This window comes from Nannospalax galili, unplaced genomic scaffold (assembly GCF_000622305.1).
Source record: "Nannospalax galili isolate Female #2095 unplaced genomic scaffold, S.galili_v1.0 scaffold1659, whole genome shotgun sequence".
NCBI lineage: Eukaryota > Metazoa > Chordata > Mammalia > Rodentia > Spalacidae > Nannospalax > Nannospalax galili.
This window is the reverse complement of record NW_008342925.1, coordinates 931,646-949,692: the sequence shown is the minus strand read 5'-3', so window position 1 is coordinate 949,692 and position 18,047 is coordinate 931,646. Positions and strand designations below refer to the sequence as shown.

General features: G+C 52.4%; 4 protein-coding genes across 20 annotated transcripts in view; 3 read left to right on the top strand and 1 right to left on the bottom strand.

The window, feature by feature from the left end:
- Positions 1-9,050, top strand: part of Fermt3 (fermitin family member 3) — a 17,248-nt gene extending 8,198 nt beyond the window's left edge. For 2 of the 3 annotated variants that reach the window (XM_008838962.2, XM_017799603.2), the window contains exons 7-15: positions 4,953-5,060; positions 5,179-5,313; positions 5,403-5,452; positions 5,539-5,663; positions 5,800-5,906; positions 6,018-6,257; positions 6,554-6,678; positions 8,241-8,382; positions 8,490-9,050. In XM_008838962.2, coding sequence (XP_008837184.1) covers positions 4,953-5,060; positions 5,179-5,313; positions 5,403-5,452; positions 5,539-5,663; positions 5,800-5,906; positions 6,018-6,257; positions 6,554-6,678; positions 8,241-8,382; positions 8,490-8,669 — 1,212 coding nt within the window. In that variant the 3' untranslated portion in view covers positions 8,670-9,050. The remainder of the gene's footprint in view (positions 1-4,952; positions 5,061-5,178; positions 5,314-5,402; positions 5,453-5,538; positions 5,664-5,799; positions 5,907-6,017; positions 6,258-6,553; positions 6,679-8,240; positions 8,383-8,489) is intronic. The other variant, XM_029566351.1, reaches the window with a different exon arrangement.
- On the bottom strand, positions 8,960-12,455 carry Trpt1 (tRNA phosphotransferase 1). 6 transcript variants are annotated; one of them, XM_008838963.2, is made up of 7 exons: positions 12,283-12,455; positions 12,038-12,121; positions 11,729-11,810; positions 9,811-9,980; positions 9,548-9,722; positions 9,321-9,377; positions 8,960-9,243 (listed from the first exon to the last, which is right to left on the bottom strand). In XM_008838963.2, exons 2-7 carry the CDS (start codon positions 12,110-12,112, stop codon positions 9,038-9,040), a joined length of 765 nt encoding a protein of 254 aa, XP_008837185.1. In that variant the 5' UTR covers positions 12,113-12,121; positions 12,283-12,455; the 3' UTR covers positions 8,960-9,037. The 6 variants fall into 6 exon arrangements, with proteins under 6 accessions (XP_008837185.1, XP_017655094.1, XP_017655093.1 ...); XM_017799605.2 differs by lacking the exon at positions 12,283-12,455 and having other exon boundaries at positions 9,011-9,243; positions 9,811-10,035; positions 12,038-12,053; XM_017799604.2 differs by lacking the exons at positions 12,038-12,121; positions 12,283-12,455 and having other exon boundaries at positions 9,011-9,243; positions 9,811-10,050.
- Positions 12,456-12,508: 53 nt separating this feature from the next.
- Positions 12,509-15,565, top strand: Nudt22 (nudix hydrolase 22). Of its 4 annotated transcripts, none has more exons than XM_008838959.3 (6): positions 12,509-12,568; positions 12,872-13,365; positions 13,713-13,811; positions 14,869-14,966; positions 15,083-15,176; positions 15,380-15,565. In XM_008838959.3, exons 2-6 carry the CDS (start codon positions 12,889-12,891, stop codon positions 15,476-15,478), a joined length of 867 nt encoding a protein of 288 aa, XP_008837181.1. In that variant the 5' UTR covers positions 12,509-12,568; positions 12,872-12,888; the 3' UTR covers positions 15,479-15,565. The 4 variants fall into 4 exon arrangements, with proteins under 4 accessions (XP_008837181.1, XP_008837182.1, XP_017655087.1 ...); XM_017799598.1 differs by having other exon boundaries at positions 12,527-12,600; XM_017799599.2 differs by having other exon boundaries at positions 12,539-12,629.
- Positions 15,566-15,885: 320 nt separating this feature from the next.
- Positions 15,886-18,047, top strand: part of Dnajc4 (DnaJ heat shock protein family (Hsp40) member C4) — a 5,975-nt gene continuing 3,813 nt past the window's right edge. For 2 of the 7 annotated variants that reach the window (XM_029566370.1, XM_029566366.1), the window contains exons 1-2: positions 16,062-16,419; positions 17,427-17,540. In XM_029566370.1, coding sequence (XP_029422230.1) covers positions 16,273-16,419; positions 17,427-17,540 — 261 coding nt within the window. In that variant the 5' untranslated portion in view covers positions 16,062-16,272. Of the gene's footprint in view, positions 16,036-16,061; positions 16,420-17,426; positions 17,541-18,047 lie in introns of those variants that run through there. The other 5 variants (XM_029566368.1, XM_029566367.1, XM_008838958.3 and 2 more) reach the window with 5 other exon arrangements.

Genomic DNA, 18,047 nt, shown 5'->3' with positions numbered 1-18,047 from the left:
TTAAAAATTTATTATTTTTATTTTATGTGTATGAGTGTATTGCCTGCATGTGAGCGCGCCCGTGCAATGCCGGGCCGCCTCTGCCTCCTGAGTGCTGGGATTAAAGGTGTGCGCCACCACACCCAGTACTTCTTTTTAACTTTTTTAAAAATTTATTATTTTTATTTTATGTGTATGAGTGTATTGCCTGCATGTGAGCGCGCCCGTGCAATGCCGGGCAGGTCAGAAAAGGGCTTCGGATTCCCCTGGAACTGAAGTTAAGGACGGTTTGTAGCCGCCATGTGGGTGCTGGGAATCGAACCCGGGTCCTCTGCAAGAGCAGTTGGTGTTCTTAACCACTGAGCCATCTCTCCAGCCTCTCTTGTTACTTCTTTTACGCTGCGTACCCCAGGCTAGCTGCTCCTTCTGTTTCCAGGTAGTCCTGTCTCCACCTCCCTTCTTGCCACAAGAGTGCTAGGATTGCAGATTCCCACTGCACTCTGCTTTTTCACCTTGTTCCTGGTACAGAGCTCATCAGGCTTTCACAACTAGTGTTTTTATGAGCCGTCTCCTGGACTGGCCCATATCTATTTATTTAAGGGTATCACTGTGTAGCTTTGGTCAGCAGTCCTGCTGTTCCTGCCTCCTGAGTGCTGGGGCTATGGATATTTGCAAAATAGTTCTTTTTTTTTAGACAGGGTCTCCCTGTAGCCCCAGCTGTCCTGGAACTCACTGTGTAGACCAGGCTGGCCTCAAACTCACAAAGATCCATCTGCCTCTGTCTCCCAAGTGCCCGGCTCAAAATAGTTCTTTTTTTAAAAGTGTATTTATTATTTATTTTATGTATGAGAGTATTGCCTGCACATTGTGTACACCAGTGTTGAGCAATGCCCTCGGAGGGAAGGGCAGGGAGATCAGGGCAGCAGGAACCTGAAATAGCTGGTCATAGTGCGTCTGCAGTCAGGAAGCAGAAAGCAATGAAGGCATGTTAGTGCTCAGCACACTACTCCATTCTACACGGTTCAGTAACCCCTGCCTAGGGAATAGTGCCACCCACAGCGGACAGAGCTTCTTACTTCAATTAACACAAAATAATCTCCACAGGCATGCCCAGAGGCCCATCAACCCAGGTGCTTCTAGACTCTGTCAAGTTGAAGACACTAACCATCAGAGTAAAAATCTTGTTTAGGGGGCTGGGACTCTATCCCAAAGTCAGAGCAAGTGGGGACCCTGGAGTGATCCCCAGCTCTGTTCACAAATTAAAAAAAAAATCCTTGTTTGGAGATGGGTCAAGATGCTTGGAAACTGGCAGATCTCTTTGGGTTTGCTATTAACCTCAATTAGGCAGACTCAATGCTCTGATTATGTAGTGCAGACTTCTCTCGGACTGAGACTTCCCCAAGGCACGCTGTCTTATACCTATGCCTCCATGGGTTTAGGGCACCCCACCTTTCAGTGGCCCTGTCACTGCTTTCTCCCGCTTCTTCCCCTGCTGATCTCCTGTTCTCTCTGCAGCTACTTCCTCTCCCAGAGCATCCCCAATGACTTGGACCCCTCTGCTTCTCCACTATACCGGCACCACTAGGAGGTGGGAGATCTGCGTGGGTCTCTCCTGAATGGACCTGCAGCTATGGTGTTTTAGCCCAGCAAAGGCATTCCCAGCCTCCACCTCCTCCTCCCCCACCCCCTCCCTTTCCTGTTCCTCCCTCCCTCCCTCCCTCCCTCCCTCCCTTCTCCTCTTTCTCCTCCTCCTCCTTCACTTCTGACAGGATCTCACTTTGAAGAACAGATGTCCTGGATTCACTTACAGTCCAGACTAGCCTCCAATTAGAAGCAACGTGCCTTCCAATGTCACTCTACAGGCACACATCACCACACCCATCTCTAGTGTTTACTTTTGTGTGTGTGCTGGGCATGGACTCTGGAGCCCATGCATACTAGGCAAGTGCTCTACCACTGACTACACCCTAGCCCGTAATGTTTGCTTCTATATAACAAACTTATTTCCTTCTTCTCTTCCTCCCTCCCTTTCTCTTTTTCTCCTTCCTTCCTTCTTTCCTTTAGTGGAGTCTTACTTTGCTACCCAGGCTGGTCTTGAACATAGTCCAAGCCATCCTCCTGCCTCAGCCTCTTAGATGACTGGGACTCCTGCTGTGTGCCACTGAGCTCAGCTTCCTGTTCCATGACTTTGCAGTTTCACATTGTCTATTATTGACTGTGTAGGAAAGATGAAGATGTGACCACCCTGCCCCCTCTCAAACACAACACACATATTCTCTTGACTCTTAGTAATCAAGTTGTGTTTATAGTGTTTGGTTAAAACAACGTGACTTTGACTACAAATAGTAACACATATAAATAGTGTTCTTAGCAGAGCTCCAGAATAGTGCTCTTCATATTTCCTTTCATGGTCAAATTTCTTTGATGGGTAGCTTATACAGTGCTGTGAACCGAACCTGGGGCCAGTGCATGCCAAGCATGTCTGCCCCTGAATTCAAACCCCAGCCCACTGCTTTATTTTTACTTATTTTTCTATTATTTTTCCACAGTGATAAGAGAGGTTGCAAATGACTAGCTAGATATTCCTAACTCATTATGACTTGCCACAGAGGGGATCTTCACAGGGACCCTTCACCCAGCGCTTCCATACCATAGCCAGCCCCTATACTACTCCTTTTGGAGAAAGTGAGCAAAGCCAGGCCTGCAGTCCCAGCAGCTTGGGAGGCTGAAGCAGGAACATCAACAGTGCAATACCTACCTTGTCTACATAGTGAATTCAAGGCCAGCTTGGGCTACATGAGACCTTACCTCAAAAAAATAAATAGATAAAAATTCTACTGGGGTTAAATCTATTTTATAAAGGTTCCTGGAAGTGGGGGCTGGATGAAGAAACATGAAGGATGGTAATCCCATGTTCTGGGCCTGGTGAGCAATCCTTTGCTTAGCAGCCACTGTCCCCTGTACATTAAGCCATCTCTAGGTTACTAGTAACGACCAATCCAGTGCACCTGCCGTGTACACAGTTGTTACACCGCATTGCCTAGGGCACAAAGGCAAGGAGAGGGCCCCAAATCTTCAGTACTGATATAGTTTGGTTTTCTTATATTTGTTTTGTTTTGAGACAGGGTCTCACTATGTCACCCTGGCTGGCATGAAACTAGCTATGTAGACCAGGCCAGTCTTAAACTCACAGAGATCCACCTGCCTCTGCTTCCTGAGTGCTGAGATTACAGGTGTAGGCTACCAAGCCTGGCTGTTTTGTTCTTTGTGAGACAGGGTCTCACTGTGTGTGTGGCTCAGGCTGATGTTGAACTTGTGGTAATCCTCCTACCTCAACCTCCCAAGTTCTGGGACTACAGGTGTGAACCACCACACCCCCTACATACCTACATACAGTTACCAGACTGTGGTTGAATCCTTGGATCTGAGGCTGTTGGTGCATCTTTGAACACTGTATGCACATCTTCCTGGAGGGGACATACCCAGGGGAGGAAGAGCAAAACAGAGAAGGCAGGGGGGTGAGGGCACGGCATTAGGACCTGGGAAATGGCTCTTCGAGGTGGCAGAACCAGTTTCCTCTCCCCTTAACAGCCATGACTGTTTCTGTGACTCCACCTCTGTGGCATATGGTACCTCCCACTCTTTCCAATACAGTCACCATGATGTGGCTACCCTTCTGTAGTGTCACTGAAGTATAACTTACATACCACAAAACTTACCCATCTCGAGCAGTCGGTTTGTTTTAAGTCATTGTGCACAGTTGTGCAACCATCACCACTTCCAGTTTTAGAACATTTTTGCTGCTCCAGTGTCCGTTTTCCATCATCCTGCCCCCAGCACCCAACCCCAGACAACCACTAGTCAGTTTTTCCTGTGACTTTAATTTACATTTCCCCGTGACTAATAAAGTCGGGCTTCTTTGTGTTGTTGGCCATTAGCCACTTGGATAGCCTCTTTAGTGACACTTCTGTTCAGGTTTCTAGTTCAAGGTATCTTTCCTTACTGATTTGTAGGTATTTTTACAGATTCTAGATGGGATAGGATTTTTCAGACAAGTAGTGAATACATGTCTCCACCCTGTGCTTTGTCTTTTAATTCTCTTAATCGTTTCTTTGACATCCAGCAGTTTTGTATTTTTGTTTTGTGACAATCTTTTTGTTTTGTTTTGTTTGAGACAGGGTCTCACAATGCAGCCCTGGCTAGCCTGCAATTCACTATGGAGCCCAGGCTGGCCTCAGATTCAGAGAGATGTACCTGCCTCTGCCTCCCTAGTGCTGGGATTAAAGGTGTACACCACCATTCTGGGCCTTGTGACAGAATCTTGTGTGTCCCAGGTTGACCTTAAACTTGCTATGTTGTTGCTACTGACCTTGAACTCCAGATCCTCCCGCCTCCCCTTCCCAAGTATTAGATGACAAGCGTCACCTCTATGCTCTGCAGCACTGGGGACTGAACCTAGATCTTTGTTCATGTTAGACTGCCCTCTGCTCTCTTTTTGATACCCTTGCTATCAGTTCTGGTGGACGTCAGTGTGTACTTCCTTGGGTACCTGGGTTGCCCTCTGTGCCTTCCTGTACTCATTGTCTTCTAGAGTCCCTTCATTCACTCTTCCCTAAAGGGAAGTCCAGTGTCACCTACTTCCTCAGGGAAGTCTTCCTGGAGTGCTTCCTCATGACCTCTGCTCTCCTGTGGGGCCCAGAACTGAGGGATGAGGGAACTGCCCCAGCAGCAGGCTGTCTTCCACTCTGAGACCACTTCACCTAGGGACTATGTTCCTTCCTGCAAGACTGCCTTTAGGGGGGTGGGGGGTGTTGGTATGTGGTACTTACAGAGGGGCAGAGGTTTATGGGAAAAGCTACTCCAGGCCAGCAGGGTGGAGAGTGGGGTTCTGCTGCTCACATTGGGCAAGGCCTGGGGATCTGGGACAGTTGACATCTGACCAGCCCAGCCTCCCTCACCCCCTGCTGCTCCAGACAGACCCTGTGCGGCTGACCCAGCTGTATGAGCAGGCTCGCTGGGACCTGCTGATGGAGGAGATTGACTGCACCGAGGAGGAGATGATGGTGTTTGCTGCCCTGCAGGTGCCTGGGACCCCAGGAGTGCTAGGGTGTTGGGTTCCATCTTCAGAGAAGCCCAGCATGGGGTTCTGTAGGGCAACTGGGCCTTGGGACTCACTCCTCCCTGGCCATGTGTTCCCAGTACCACATCAACAAACTATCCCAGAGTGGGGAAGTGGGTGAGCCAGCTGCTGGAGACATGGGCCTGGAGGACCTGGATGCAGCCCTGAACAACCTGGAAGTGAAACTAGAGGGGTCGGCACCCTCTGATGTGCTGGTGAGGAAGGGCTTGGGCCTGGTGACGGAGTTGGGATTAGGGCCAGGATGGTGGACCTGGTGCCTCCTCTGACTCCTCTTCTCATCCAGGACAGCCTCACCACCATCCCTGAACTCAAAGACCACCTCCGAATCTTCCGGTTAAGTATGGGACTTGTCTGGAGAGAAAGGGAAGGAGGTGGGTGGGGAGGAGGCCAGGGTTCACAATCAACCTCCTCTCCTCTAGGCCCCGGAAGCTGACCTTGAAGGGTTACCGCCAGCACTGGGTGGTATTCAAGGACACCACTCTGTCCTACTACAAGAGCCAGGATGAGGCACCCGGGGACCCCATCCAACAGCTCAACCTAAAGGGTGAGGGAGCCAGGCTTTCAGCCTCAGTTTCCTCCTAAGGACCAGGGAGGATGCCCACTGTCCTGACATGACTGTGGATGGCCAGCCTGACTTTCACACAGGGGCCTCCTAGACAGGCCACTCCTTCTCTCTGCAGGTTGTGAGGTGGTCCCTGATGTCAACGTCTCTGGCCAGAAGTTCTGCATTAAACTCCTGGTACCCTCACCAGAGGGCATGAGTGAGATCTACCTGCGGTGCCAGGATGTAAGCAAGCTACATAGGGGGTGGGAGGTGACTATGGTCAGGGCTGGAACAGCATTCAGGAGAGGGGTGGGCTCTGCCAGGGTTTGCTCACCCCCCTCATTGTCCCTCCAGGAGCAGCAGTACGCTCAATGGATGGCTGGTTGCCGGCTGGCCTCCAAGGGCCGCACCATGGCGGACAGCAGCTATGCCAGCGAGGTGCAGGCCATTCTGGCCTTCCTTAGTCTGCAGCGGGCAGGTGGAGGTGGTGGAGGCTCAGGCAACCACCCTCAGGGCCCAGAAGCCTCTGCTGAAGGCCTCAACCCCTATGGCCTTGTTGCTCCCCGCTTCCAGCGAAAGTTCAAGGCAAAGCAGGTGCCAGATGATGTGGGGGTGGGAGCCTCCCTCTACCCCTGAACCACTACAGAGCCTTGGGAAACCGTGTGCATGCCTCTTCCTTCTCCTGCAGTGTCCCTGAGACGTCTCTGGGAGGGTGCCAGGTCTACTGAAAGGGCCTGACACAGCCACATTTTGCATCTTGGTGGCATCACAATAGCTACTTCCTCTGCCCCAGGGTCAGTGTCCTATGTCCCTGACACTGGCAGGCAGGGGTTCTCAGGGACTCTGGATAAGGAGACCCCCCCCAACCCCTTACCACTATGACCCTGCAGCTTACCCCGAGGATCCTGGAAGCTCATCAGAACGTGGCCCAGCTCTCACTGCCTGAGGCCCAGCTGCGCTTCATCCAGGCCTGGCAGTCCCTGCCTGACTTTGGCATCTCCTACATGGTGGTCAGGTACAATCCCGGCCTCGCCAAGCACCATTTCTGCCCTCACCTGCTGCCAGCTGCTATGCCTGAATCCCAAATAAGTCCCAGGCAGGGACCTCAGTGTCTCTGTCCCCCTGTTCAATGTGTGGCTCTGTGTATCCCCAAGTGTGCATCTCTCACAGATGTACAAGAGGCAAAGCTCAGACCAACCAAGCAGAAAAACTAGTGTTGGATCCCAGCTCAACCATGGACACTTTCCTCTCTGAACCTTAGCTGCAGGACAGGGATGATGTGGGATGGTGTCACAGGAACTCACTACACAGCTCTGGCTGACCTGGAGCTCTCTATGTAGATCAGGCTGGCCTAGAACTCACAGAGATCATCCTGCTTCTGCCTCCTGAGTGCTGGGATCAAAGGTGTGCACTGCCATACCAAGCTAGTTAACATTTTTTTAAATCTTTTTTGTTTTGTGTCTATGTTACCCACATGTATGTAATTGCACCCTTATCATGCAGAGACTAGAAGAGGGCATTGGGTCTCCTGGAACTGGGGTTATAGATGGTTGTTAGCAGCTATGTGTGTGCTGGGAACTGAACCTGGGTCCTCTGCAGGAGCAGTCAGCGTTATTAACCACTGAGCCATCTCTCCAGCCCCATTAATATTTTTATTTTAAATCACTGTGTTTGTCCACATGAGTGGGCATGTGCCATGGAGCTCATATGGAGGTCAAAGGATAACCTTGGGTGTTGCTTTTTACCTTCTACCTTGTTTGAAACAAGATCTCTTGTTTACCACTGTGTATACCAGGCTAGTTGGCCCAGGAGTTTCCAGATTGTCCTGTCTCTGCCTCCCATCTTGCAGATACACTACTGTGTTTGGCTTCACATGGGATTTGCATCCTTGTGCTTGCATAGCATAAGCAATGGTATCCACTGAGCAACCACCTCAGACTCTTGTCTGCCTTGTTTTTGAGACAAGATCTCCTATTGGGCTAGAACCCACACAATAGGCCACACTGGCTGGCCACAAGTCCCAGGGATCCACCTGCCTCTGCCTTCCCTATTATGGGACTGCAAGAAGGTGCAAACACTTTGGATCTGGGGATCAAATTCAGGTGCTCAGGCCAGGTGCAATACACACTTTTAATCCCAGCACTCAGGAGGTAAAGGCAGGCGGGATCTCTGAGTTCACAGCCAGACTGATCTACATAGTGAGTTCCAGGCTAGCCAGGGCTACATGGTGAGACCTCTCTTTATGCTTGTAAAGGCAAGTGCTTTAATGACTGAGGCATCCCGCCACCACCTCTTTTTTTGAGACAGTGCTTTACCATGTAGCAAAGTCTGGCATGAATTCCTGCCTGATTGCTGGGACAAGGCTAGCATGAGTCCATTAATAATCCCATTTTTCAGATAAGGAGTTTGAGGCCCAGAGAACCTGGATGACTGGTTCGGGTGACCCAGCAGGCAAACTGCAGAGCTGGGGCTGGCTGGCTGTGCTCCACCCTGCCGGCACTGGAGCACTACACATGGGGTCGCTCCAGACTGTGCAGGGCAAAGCTCTCACTCATACACCATCTCCCTGGGGATCAGGTTCAAGGGCAGCAGGAAAGATGAGATCCTGGGCATTGCCAACAACAGACTGATCCGCATTGACCTGGCGGTGGGTGACGTGGTCAAGACCTGGCGCTTCAGCAACATGCGCCAATGGAATGTCAACTGGGACATCCGGCAGGTAAGCCAGGGCCAGGGCCAGGCACCCAGCTCAGACCTAACCAGGGCAATGCAGGGGCTGCTCCTTGTTGCCCCCTGCCCACTGGCTCTGTGGCTACCCACCTGCAGGTGGCCATCGAGTTCGACGAGCACATCAACGTGGCCTTCAGCTGTGTGTCTGCCAGTTGCCGCATCGTGCACGAGTACATTGGGGGCTACATTTTCCTGTCCACTCGGGAGCGGGCCCGCGGGGAGGAGCTGGATGAGGACCTCTTCCTACAGCTCACAGGCGGCCACGAGGCCTTCTAAGGGTGTCCCACTGCTCCAGAGTTCGCTCACCACCTGCCATGGCCCCTCCCGAGCCTACACCCACATGGACTCACTGCTCCACCCTTCCCAGCATGCACCACACTGGGCACCTTCACCTGCTGTCACTGGCCGACCAGGGTTCTGGCTGAACCAGACTCTGCCACCACCCAGGCTAGGGCCAGTGGGCCCTGAGCTACACGTAGCCCCTCCTCTCATTCCACTGGCGGAAGCTCACACCCCTGACCAATCTGTTGTCCTTAAGCACAGGAGGAAGACCAGGTTTGGATAAGGGATGAGGGATCCCAGTTTCAAACTGGAATTTCTTTCTTGCGACTATTTTAGATTTCTTTTTTTTTTTAATAAATATTTTATTGTTGAATCTTTCTTCTTCCTCCTCTGGAGCTGTGCTTGGGGCCACTCTGGCACTCTGTCTCTTTATGACCAGCTAAGGAGAGAAGCTTTCGGGTAGGGCGTAGCTGCAGGGCCTCTTTGAAGTACTTGGGAAGCAGAAGGCCATCAGTGTTTCCTGGAGTCAGGATCACTCCATTGGCAGAGCGGAAGAAGGGGATTCCATCTGCCCACAGAGTTAGAGATGTGACTTGTGTCCCTCTCTGAAAGGCCTAGGGTAGTCCCTGCAGGGCCCACACTCACCTGCCAGGGCCAGGGGTCCATTGATGAACACTGCCACTTCGCAGTTTGGACGCATGCCTGTGGGGGGACAACTGGAGCTGGGGTCTAGGGCATCTGGCAGAATGGGGTCCCTAGGGGTGTGGCAAGGGGTACTGCTCCATGCAAAGCTGTGTGGTGGCCTCACACAAAGGAAGCTGTGACCCTGTATAAGGACTTGGGAGGATAGGGGAGATAAAAGGGACACTGACCACTAATGATACCAGGGTCCTCAGGCAGTCCTGGGGCCAAATGGATGTGTGTCCTTCCTTGACATGACAAGCCCTTGAGCAGGATGGATGGCCAATGCTTCCAGAATGTACCATGGGCTAGCATCGGGGGCAGGGCCTGTGGTGTCTCCAGGGGCATCAGCTCCAACTCAGGTACCTGGGGTGGATATGTGAATGGCAGCAGTGAGACCCCCTTCATGAACTGGGGTCCCACTTGGCTCTCCCACCTGTCCTTCCACACCTACCTGTAGGGAATGGCCCTGATTGGCCCGGATGAGGGGCCCAGTGCCAGGCTCTCCTGGCTGTAGAGCAAATCGCTGCTTACCATTGGTCTCCACCACACGCTGCACATCCTCAGCTGAGAAACTTTGGAACTGGGGCAGCTGCAGGAGGGCACGCAAAGGCACAAAGCCATCTGCAGGCAGGTGGGAGCTCAGAAGCCAGGCCATGATGAACAGGGAAGCTATAAGCTGCTGGAACAAAGGCTGGGCCTGGAGGTCATATGGGCTTCACCTGTGTGACCTTCAGAAAGTTTTCCCTTTGGGGGCCTCAGGTTTTGTTTTGTTTTGGCTATACTGGACCTTTCACATGCTTGGCAAGCACTCTATACTGAGCTAAACTGAGGCTATCCCAGGCCTCAGTTTCCTTAACTTACATGATCTACCTCATACATGTGGTGGCTATGTCTGGGATCCCAACACTTTGGGAGGTGGAGGCCTGAGGATCAGCCTCATCTACAGTTTGAGGCTAATCTGAGCTACATGAGACCCTATCTGAAAAAAAACAAAAAAAAAGCTGGGCATGGTGGCTCGTGCCTAAAATCCAGCTCTCAGGAGGCTAGAGAAGGGAAATCAAGAATTCAAGACCAGCCTGGGGTACATAGAGTCTGTCTCAAAAACCAAAACAGCTGAGCTTGGTGGTGCATACCTTTAGTTCTAGGACTCAGGAGGCAGAGGCAGGTGGATCTCTGTGAGATGGAGGCCAGCCTGATCTACAAAGTGAGTTCCAGGCCAGCTGGAACTACAGGGAGACCCTGCCTCAAGAAGAAAAAAAAAAAAGGCTGGAGAGTTGGCACAGCCATTAAAGGCTCAGGTTCACAATCAAAAAGGCAAAAAGAAAAAAAAGAACTGAGAGATGGGTCAGCTGTTAAAAGCACTGGTTACTCTCAAAGAGGACCCAGGTTTGTGTCCTAACACCCATATGGTGGTTACAACTGTCCTTAGCTCTAGTTCTAGGGGATCTGACCCCCTCTTCTGGCCTCTATGGGCATTGCACACATGGGTACACTTAACCTACATGCAGGTAAAATACTCATACACAAGCCCAGTTGTGGTGATGCATATCTTTAATGCCAGCACTTGGGTGGCAGAGGCAGGCAAATCTCTGAGTTCAAAACCACCCTGGTCTACACAGTGAGTTCCAGGCCAGCTGGGGCTACAGGGAAACTCTGTCTCAAAAAGACCAAAAACAAAAACCAAAAAAACAACAAAAAAAATCAATCATACAGATAAAAATAAAACATATTTTTCTATTTATTGATATTTTATGTGTATGAGAGTACTGCCTGCGTGTAGATAGGTGCACCATGTCATGCAGTACTCCCAGAAGTCAGGAGAGAGCGTCGGATCCCCTGAAACTGGAGTTACTAATGGTTGTTCCAATGGTTGTTAGTCACCATGTGGGTGCTGGGAATCGAACCCAGGTCCTCTGCAAGAATAGCCAGTGCTCTTAACTGCTGAGCCATCTCTCCAGTCCCAAAAATAAATTAATTTTTAAAAAGACAACAGACAAAAAACCCAGCAACAACAAACAACAAAATGTATATGCTTCAGGGAGAGCAACATAAGAAAAGTACTTAGTACCCTGTCCAGCCATGAAGGCCATTCAGTAAACTTTAGTTGCTTCAGCGACCCCTCGCCCAGTGCCCATCCTTGGGAAAAGTGTTTATCGGGCCACTCAGCTGGAAGGGATATCATGAGGCCCAGCCCAGACAGGGGCTCTCCTCTCCCAGGGGACATAGATTGGGCTCTAGGCCTTCTGCCTGTACATGGGGAGGGTGCACCCGTTCTGCTTTCCTCTTGGGGCACTGGTGAGAGGGGACGCACAGGCTCCCGTTACTCTTGGGCTCCTGCCACTCCTCCCGGCCTCCACCAGCACACTTACCAGCTCCCATGGGAAGACCCAGCTTCAAGGCCCCGTGGCGCAGAGCATAGGACAGAGCCTTAGACAGCTGCACATCTCGGTCCTGAAAGAGCCCAGGAGTAGCCTGGGTCTCCCTCAATAGTGACCCCGCCCTGTTACCTACTTTGAGCTCTGAATATCCAACTGCAGAGGGAGACCAGAACAGTCCCTGTATTTTCTGGGACCAGTATGATCCATCGGTTCCCCGAGTCCACCCCACCAAAAAACCAAGGCTCAGAGGAATCCTCCCTTCCCCTCCTTTCCCGGGGGTGAGGGTGGAGGGGTGCGCACCTGTTCCCGGGATCTCTGAGCCCTTCTACCCAAGGACTCTGCTGTTTCCTGTCTCCTTCCCCTAGCGGCGTTCATGGCCAAGACCTGTAGGGAGACGTGTGGGCACTCCGATGTCCCCATGCCTCCCAGAGCGGGATGCAAGGCTCAGGACGTGAGGACCAGGTGACAAAAACACAGCTCATTTCACCCTGGAACGACCCTCCCTGGTGCAGACAGGGAAACTGAGGCCCACTGGCGCGACTTGCCCAAGGTCACATTGGCAGCCACGAGGCCCGGGGAAGCCCAGCCCCGCACTCGGGACTCGCGATTCCGGCTGTCCAGGTGAGGGACGTGGGACCGGCGTGCGTGTGCACACCAGGGAGAACTCCGGCCGCGCTAACCAGAAACGCTTAACTGCGGAGGACCGGGCGTGGGCCCGGACACGGTCCAGCCAATGAGAAGCCGCGCACGAAAGAGGCGGGAACTTCCGCTTGGGGGAAGAGGCGGAGCCTGGGAGCCCAGCTGGCGGGTGAATTCCCAGTGCCGGCTGAGGTTGGAGCTTCTAGACCCTGGGAGGGGACCTGGTACATCCAGATTGGAGGCACACTCCTGGGTCTGGGGGACATGAGCATTTGGGGGACCCAGGGCTGCTGGGTGGTGGCGATGCCTAAGAGTTGCAGGGGTTTGGGGCAGCAGGAGTCCGGGCGCTAGCTGGGTTCAGGATTCTTGCTAGGATCTTATGTGACACTCGCTGCCCTACAAGTGATCAGGGACCTGCAGAAGGGCTGGGGCACCCTCAAGAGAGTGTCAGTCGTTCCCTAGGGTGACAGAATGGCCATCTGTGTCCTCCCCCAGAGCTGCCCTGTCAGACCATGGACCCCGAGGTATCTCTGCTGCTACTGTGCCCTCCTGGGGGACTGCCCCAGGAGCAGGTAGGTGTGGAGCTGAGCCCTGCCCATGACCGCCGTCCACTGCCTGGAGGGGACAATACCATCACTGCCATCTGGGAGACCCGGCTACAAGCCCAACCCTGGATTTTTGATGCACCCAAGTTCCGCCTTCATTCAGCCACACTGGCATCCAGCTCCACCCAGCCACAGCTGGTCCTGCGTCTGGGTCTGACTTCCTACCGGGACTTCCTGGGCACCAACTGGTCCAGCTCAGCCTCTTGGCTGCGACAGCAGGGAGCTGCAGACTGGGGAGACAAGCAAGCCTATCTGGCAGACCCACTGGGGGTGGGTGCTGCATTGATCACGGCTGATGACTTCCTTGTCTTCCTGCGCCGTTCTCAACAGGTGGCTGAGGCACCTGGGCTGGTGGACGTGCCTGGTGGGCATCCTGAGCCTCAGGTGAGATGGGCCGGGCAGGCATGGGCCCAGACAAGCACAGACCATGATTGTCACTTCTACTGGCTGGAGACAGGTGCTCCCTGCTATTTGAGAGACTCAATTATAGGTCTGACCTGCAACACACCTATGAGAGCTAGGAAACTCGGGAGGTGGGGAGAGGGAAGAGGAAGAGATGTCTTTCCCTACCCCCACTCCCATGTGAACCTTCCTAGCTAGGCCTCTGGTTGTCTGTCTAGAATAGGAGGGCCTGGTTTAGGGGACCACCAAGACTCTTAAAGCTGAGGCCAGGCTGGCAAGAGGAAAGGCTGGAAGCATTGTAAACAAAGGCTGAGCCCAAATTGTCACAGGCCCTGTGCTCCAGCGGCAGCCCCCAGCACAAGGACCTCCCTGGGGAACTGGTGGTACGTGAACTCTTCTCCAGTGTCCTACAGGAGATCTGTGATGAGGTGAGTGGGGGAGGGCATGAGAAAGGGGGTAGAACTTGCTAGAATTCCACAGGTCTGGGTTGGTGGGTCTGAAGCTGGCTGACTCTGAGGGGAAAGCTTGGCTTTGAGCCTTAAGAAAGGAAACAATGGGGGCTGGAGAGATGGCTCAGTGGTTAAGAATACTGGTTGTTCTTGCAGAAGACCTGAGTTCAAATCCCATTGCCCACATGGCAGCTAACAACTGTCCATAACTCCAGTCCCAGGGGATCTGACAGTCTCTTCTGTCCCCGAGGGCATTGCACGACACGGGTGCACTTACCTACATGCAGGCAATACACGCATACACATAGAATAAAAATAACAAAATATTTTAATAAAAAGAAAGGGCCGGGCATGGTGGCGCATGCCTTTAATCCTAGCACTTTGGGAGGCAGAGGCAGGCAGATCTCTGTGAGTTCAAGGCCAGCCTGGTCTACATAGTGAGTTCCAGGACAGCTGGGGCTACAGGGAGACCCTGTCTCAAAAAGACAAAAAAAAAAAAAAAAAAAAAAAAAAAAGAGAGAGAGAGAGAGAGAAAGGAAACAATGGATTACAGTGGATTGCCCCAGATTTCTTGAAAAAGGAATGAATGAGAATCTCAGTTATTCAATCAACTCCACTTGAATAAAGGAACTTCCCTGGGCAATTGTTTGATCTCTCATCTGTAAAATGAACATGCCCAGAACCTGGAGTTTTGTGTTATGAGGCACTTGACTTATAAAACAAAAATGCAAGGGTAACAGGCCATTGAGTGTTGGGGATGCAGCTCAGTTACTTGACAGAGTGCTTGCCTAGCATGTACAAGGCCCTGAGTTCAATCTTCAGTACCACATAAACCAGGTGTGTTGGTGTAAGCCTGGAATCCCAGCACTCAGGAGGTGAGGCAAGAGGATCAGAAATTCACTGCTGTCATTGGTTACATACTAAATTTAAGGCTAGCTTGGGCTACATGAGACTCTATCTGAAAAAAAACAAAACCAGGCCATTGGGAGGTCAATGTGTGGGCAGTGGCCCTGACAGGTGGGACTCCCTGCCACAGGTGAACCTGCCACGGCTCACCTTGAGCCAGCCACTGCTGTTGGGCATCGCCTGCAATGAGACCAGTGCGGGCAGAGCCAGCGCAGAGTTCTATGTCCAGTGAGTGGGCTTGGGGGAGGTGGATGGGAAGGAGTGGGTTGAAGCAGCTGGGGTTCTACAGGAATCCTGTAAGGTTGGGGCACCCACAAAGCTACCATCATCATGTTCCTGTCCAGGTGCAGCCTGACTTCTGAGGAGGTCAGGAGCCATTACCTAAGTGGGGGACCTGAGGCCCATGAGTCTACAGGCATCATCTTTGTGGAGACAGAGGTGTGTGGTTGGGGCCTGTAGAGTCTGGTGGGGAATGAGAGGACACCCAGGTCTCAGAGTTCCCAGAGGCACAAAACTTTTACCTACCCAAGGGAAACGCCCACGTACCCGTTCGGCCCCAATGTCTCCCTAGGCTGAGTAACCCTGGGCATAGCCCCAGCAGGCAGTGAGGCCTCCTGTCTAGTCTCACTGTCTTCTAACAGAGGGTGCAGAGACTGCAGGAGACCGAGATGTGGGCCCAGCTCTGCCCTTCAGCCAAAGGTGCCATCCTCCTCTACAATCGCCATCCTCCTCTTCAGTAGGGTGCTGGGGAAGTCCCACCTGCGTCACCCTAGCGTCTCAGCCCTATCACTATAGCTCTGAAGACAATAAAGGACTTTATTCTTGGATTCCGTTGGCATCTGCTGCTTCCATAAAAGATGGGGGTTTCTGGGAGAGTCCTGGGTGGGTGAAAGGGGCAGAACACGTGGCGGAAAGGAGCCCAGAGCGCAGCCTCATTTGCCCCTCTGGGACCAGGATGAGGGCCGAGGATCCCGAGCGATGCTCTAAGGGGATGCTCCAGGAAGACCGCGGGGTGACAGTGCCTGTGAGCCGTGCCTCGCAGCTGTGGGGAGCCGGCTGCCGAGCGTCAGGCCTCCCCGGGGGTCCTTTTGGGTCCCTAGAGTACTCCGAGGAGGTTACTGGAGCCGTTCCAGGAGCTCAATCGCTTCCGCTTCGCGGGCTCGGGAGTCCATGGCCAATAAGCGCGCGGCGTCGGGGCTCGCCTGCACCTCCTAGTCCAGTGGGCGTGTCCCGAACGCCTACGCCAAGCTCGGGGGCGGGGCCTGCACAGGAGCAGGAAATGGCGATCGCTGAGTCCGTGAGTGCGGCGAGGGAGGGGCTTACCTGTGGCTCCTCCTTCGCCCGTCCTCCCCCGTACTCTCTGGGTGGGAAGCGGGGGGTCACCAGGCCTGAGCCGGTGGTGCCGGGAAGGGCCCGGAAGCCTGGGTGTAATTCAGAGCAAAGAGGCCTTCCCGCGATCTGCTTCACTCTGCCTTGGAGAGAAACCGAGGCAGGTCTGTCCTGATCCCCCAGTGTCTGTCCCGATCCTGTTCCAATGCACCCCTCTCGGGGGTCTCTCTTCCCCAGCTGCCCGCCCGCTATCATCAATGTCACCCCCGTTGCTCCTGCTGCCTCTGCGCCTCTGCAGGCTATGGCCCCGCAACCCTCCCTCCAGGTTTCTCACTGCCGCCGCCGGGCAGCGGTGAGTTGAGTGCCAGGTCTTATATATTTTGTAGAGATGGTTGTGGTCACTGCACTGTGTCAAGTTTTAGGGGTTTGTCCCAGATAACTCACTTTCACTGCTGGACTCTTGAGGATCAAAAATTAAACGCTGAGCCCCAAGGTCATACAGTGTAGTTAAATGGCAGTTCAGGAAACTGAGCTCAGGTCAAACCCAGTGCTCTTTCCATAGCTCTGGTGGGTTGTCAGGCTTCATTGCTACCTACCCTGGGAAAGAGGGAGGGTACAAAGATTCAGATTTCTGGAACAGGATCTGCAGATGCTGGTCAGGAGGAATGAGGTGGAGAGTGGGAATTCTTTTGAGATGGAGTTTTGTTATGTTACTCAGATGAGCCTCCAAGGTTCAAATGGTCTTCCCAGTTCAGTCTCCCCAGCAGCTGGTTGGCGTATAGGCACAGACTACCATGCCTGATTTGGGAATCTTTTCTTCTCTTTTTGAGACAAGGTTTTATGTAGACTAGGCTGGCGTCAAACTTGCTATGTAGCCAAGGATGACTGAATTATTATTATTTTGTGGTTTTTTGAGACAAGATCTCCTCTGTAACCCTGACTGGCCTGTAATTTGCTATGTAGACCAGGCTGGCCTCACACACAAAGATCCATCTGCCTCTGCCTCCCAAGTGTTGAGACTAAAGGTGTGCTCCACCACACCTGGCCCTTCTTTTTGTTTTTTAAAGATAGGATCACTATGTATTTCTGGCTGTTCTCAACTCACCTGCCTCTGCCTCTGCCTCCCAAGTACTGGGATTAAAGGTATACACAATCACACCTGACTCAGAATCTTTTTAAATGTTGGCGCAGGGTTCTGAGGACTGTCCAAAGTTCTGGCCAAACACCCCAAAGAAAATGTGATATGGGGATATATGTGTCTTGGGATTTACTTCAGCTCTTGTCTGCTGAGTTGAAGGGTATGATAGGGAGCTGGGAGGGCAGGGTAGTGGTGGCCTCTGGTCTCCTAAGCTCCTGTAGGTTTGGGCCTCTCTTTGCAGGTCTGGTCCTAGTAATTACTATGAACTGTTGGGGGTGCATCCTGGTTCCAGTGCTGAAGAAATTAAACGTGCTTTCTTCGCCAAGTCCAAAGAGGTACTGGTACCCCCAAGGAAAGGAGGGAGGAGATTTATGGCAGACATGGGGAACTCCAAGTCCCTGAAACAGACTGGACTTGGACAGACTGACATCTCTGGCTGGTAGCACATTCCTTAAGACTTTATGGGGATAGGAGGTGCTCAAGATATTGTAGGAGGAAAGGGTCAGGGAAGCTGGCTCATGGCTGGGTGTGGTTTTTTTCTTTCTTGGTTTTTGTTTTGCTTTGTTTTTGACTCAGGGTTTCACACTGTAGCCCAGGCTGACCTCAAATTTTAAGCATTTCTTCTGGGGATGATGGGTCACACCTTTAATCCCAGCACTCAGGAAGGACTCAGAGGCTGGTGAATCTTTGTGAGATCAAGACCAGGCTGGTCTCCATAGTGAGTTCCAGACTAGTCAGGGCTACAAAGAGGCCCTGTCTCAAAAAAAATTGAAAGTCCTCTGTCTCAGCTTCCCTAAGGCTGGGATTACAGATGTGAGCTACCATATCTAGTTGTTTTTTTT

What these genes read in the sequence shown, in the direction of transcription:
- Trpt1 (XM_008838963.2), bottom strand. Translation starts at nt 12,112, where the DNA reads ATGAACGCCGCTAGGGGAAGGAGACAGGAAACAGCAGAGTCCTTGGGT. An exon ending in CTCAGAGATCCCGGGAACAG is followed by an intron (nt 11,811 to 12,037) that starts GTGCGCACCCCT and finishes GGGCTCTTTCAG; the next exon opens with GACCGAGATGTGCAGCTGTC. An exon ending in ATCAGGGCCATTCCCTACAG is followed by an intron (nt 9,723 to 9,810) that starts GTAGGTGTGGAA and finishes TATCCACCCCAG; the next exon opens with GTACCTGAGTTGGAGCTGAT.
- Nudt22 (XM_008838959.3), top strand. Translation starts at nt 12,889, where the DNA reads ATGGACCCCGAGGTATCTCTGCTGCTACTGTGCCCTCCTGGGGGACTG. An exon ending in GTGGGCATCCTGAGCCTCAG is followed by an intron (nt 13,366 to 13,712) that starts GTGAGATGGGCC and finishes AAATTGTCACAG; the next exon opens with GCCCTGTGCTCCAGCGGCAG. An exon ending in AGCGCAGAGTTCTATGTCCA is followed by an intron (nt 14,967 to 15,082) that starts GTGAGTGGGCTT and finishes GTTCCTGTCCAG; the next exon opens with GTGCAGCCTGACTTCTGAGG.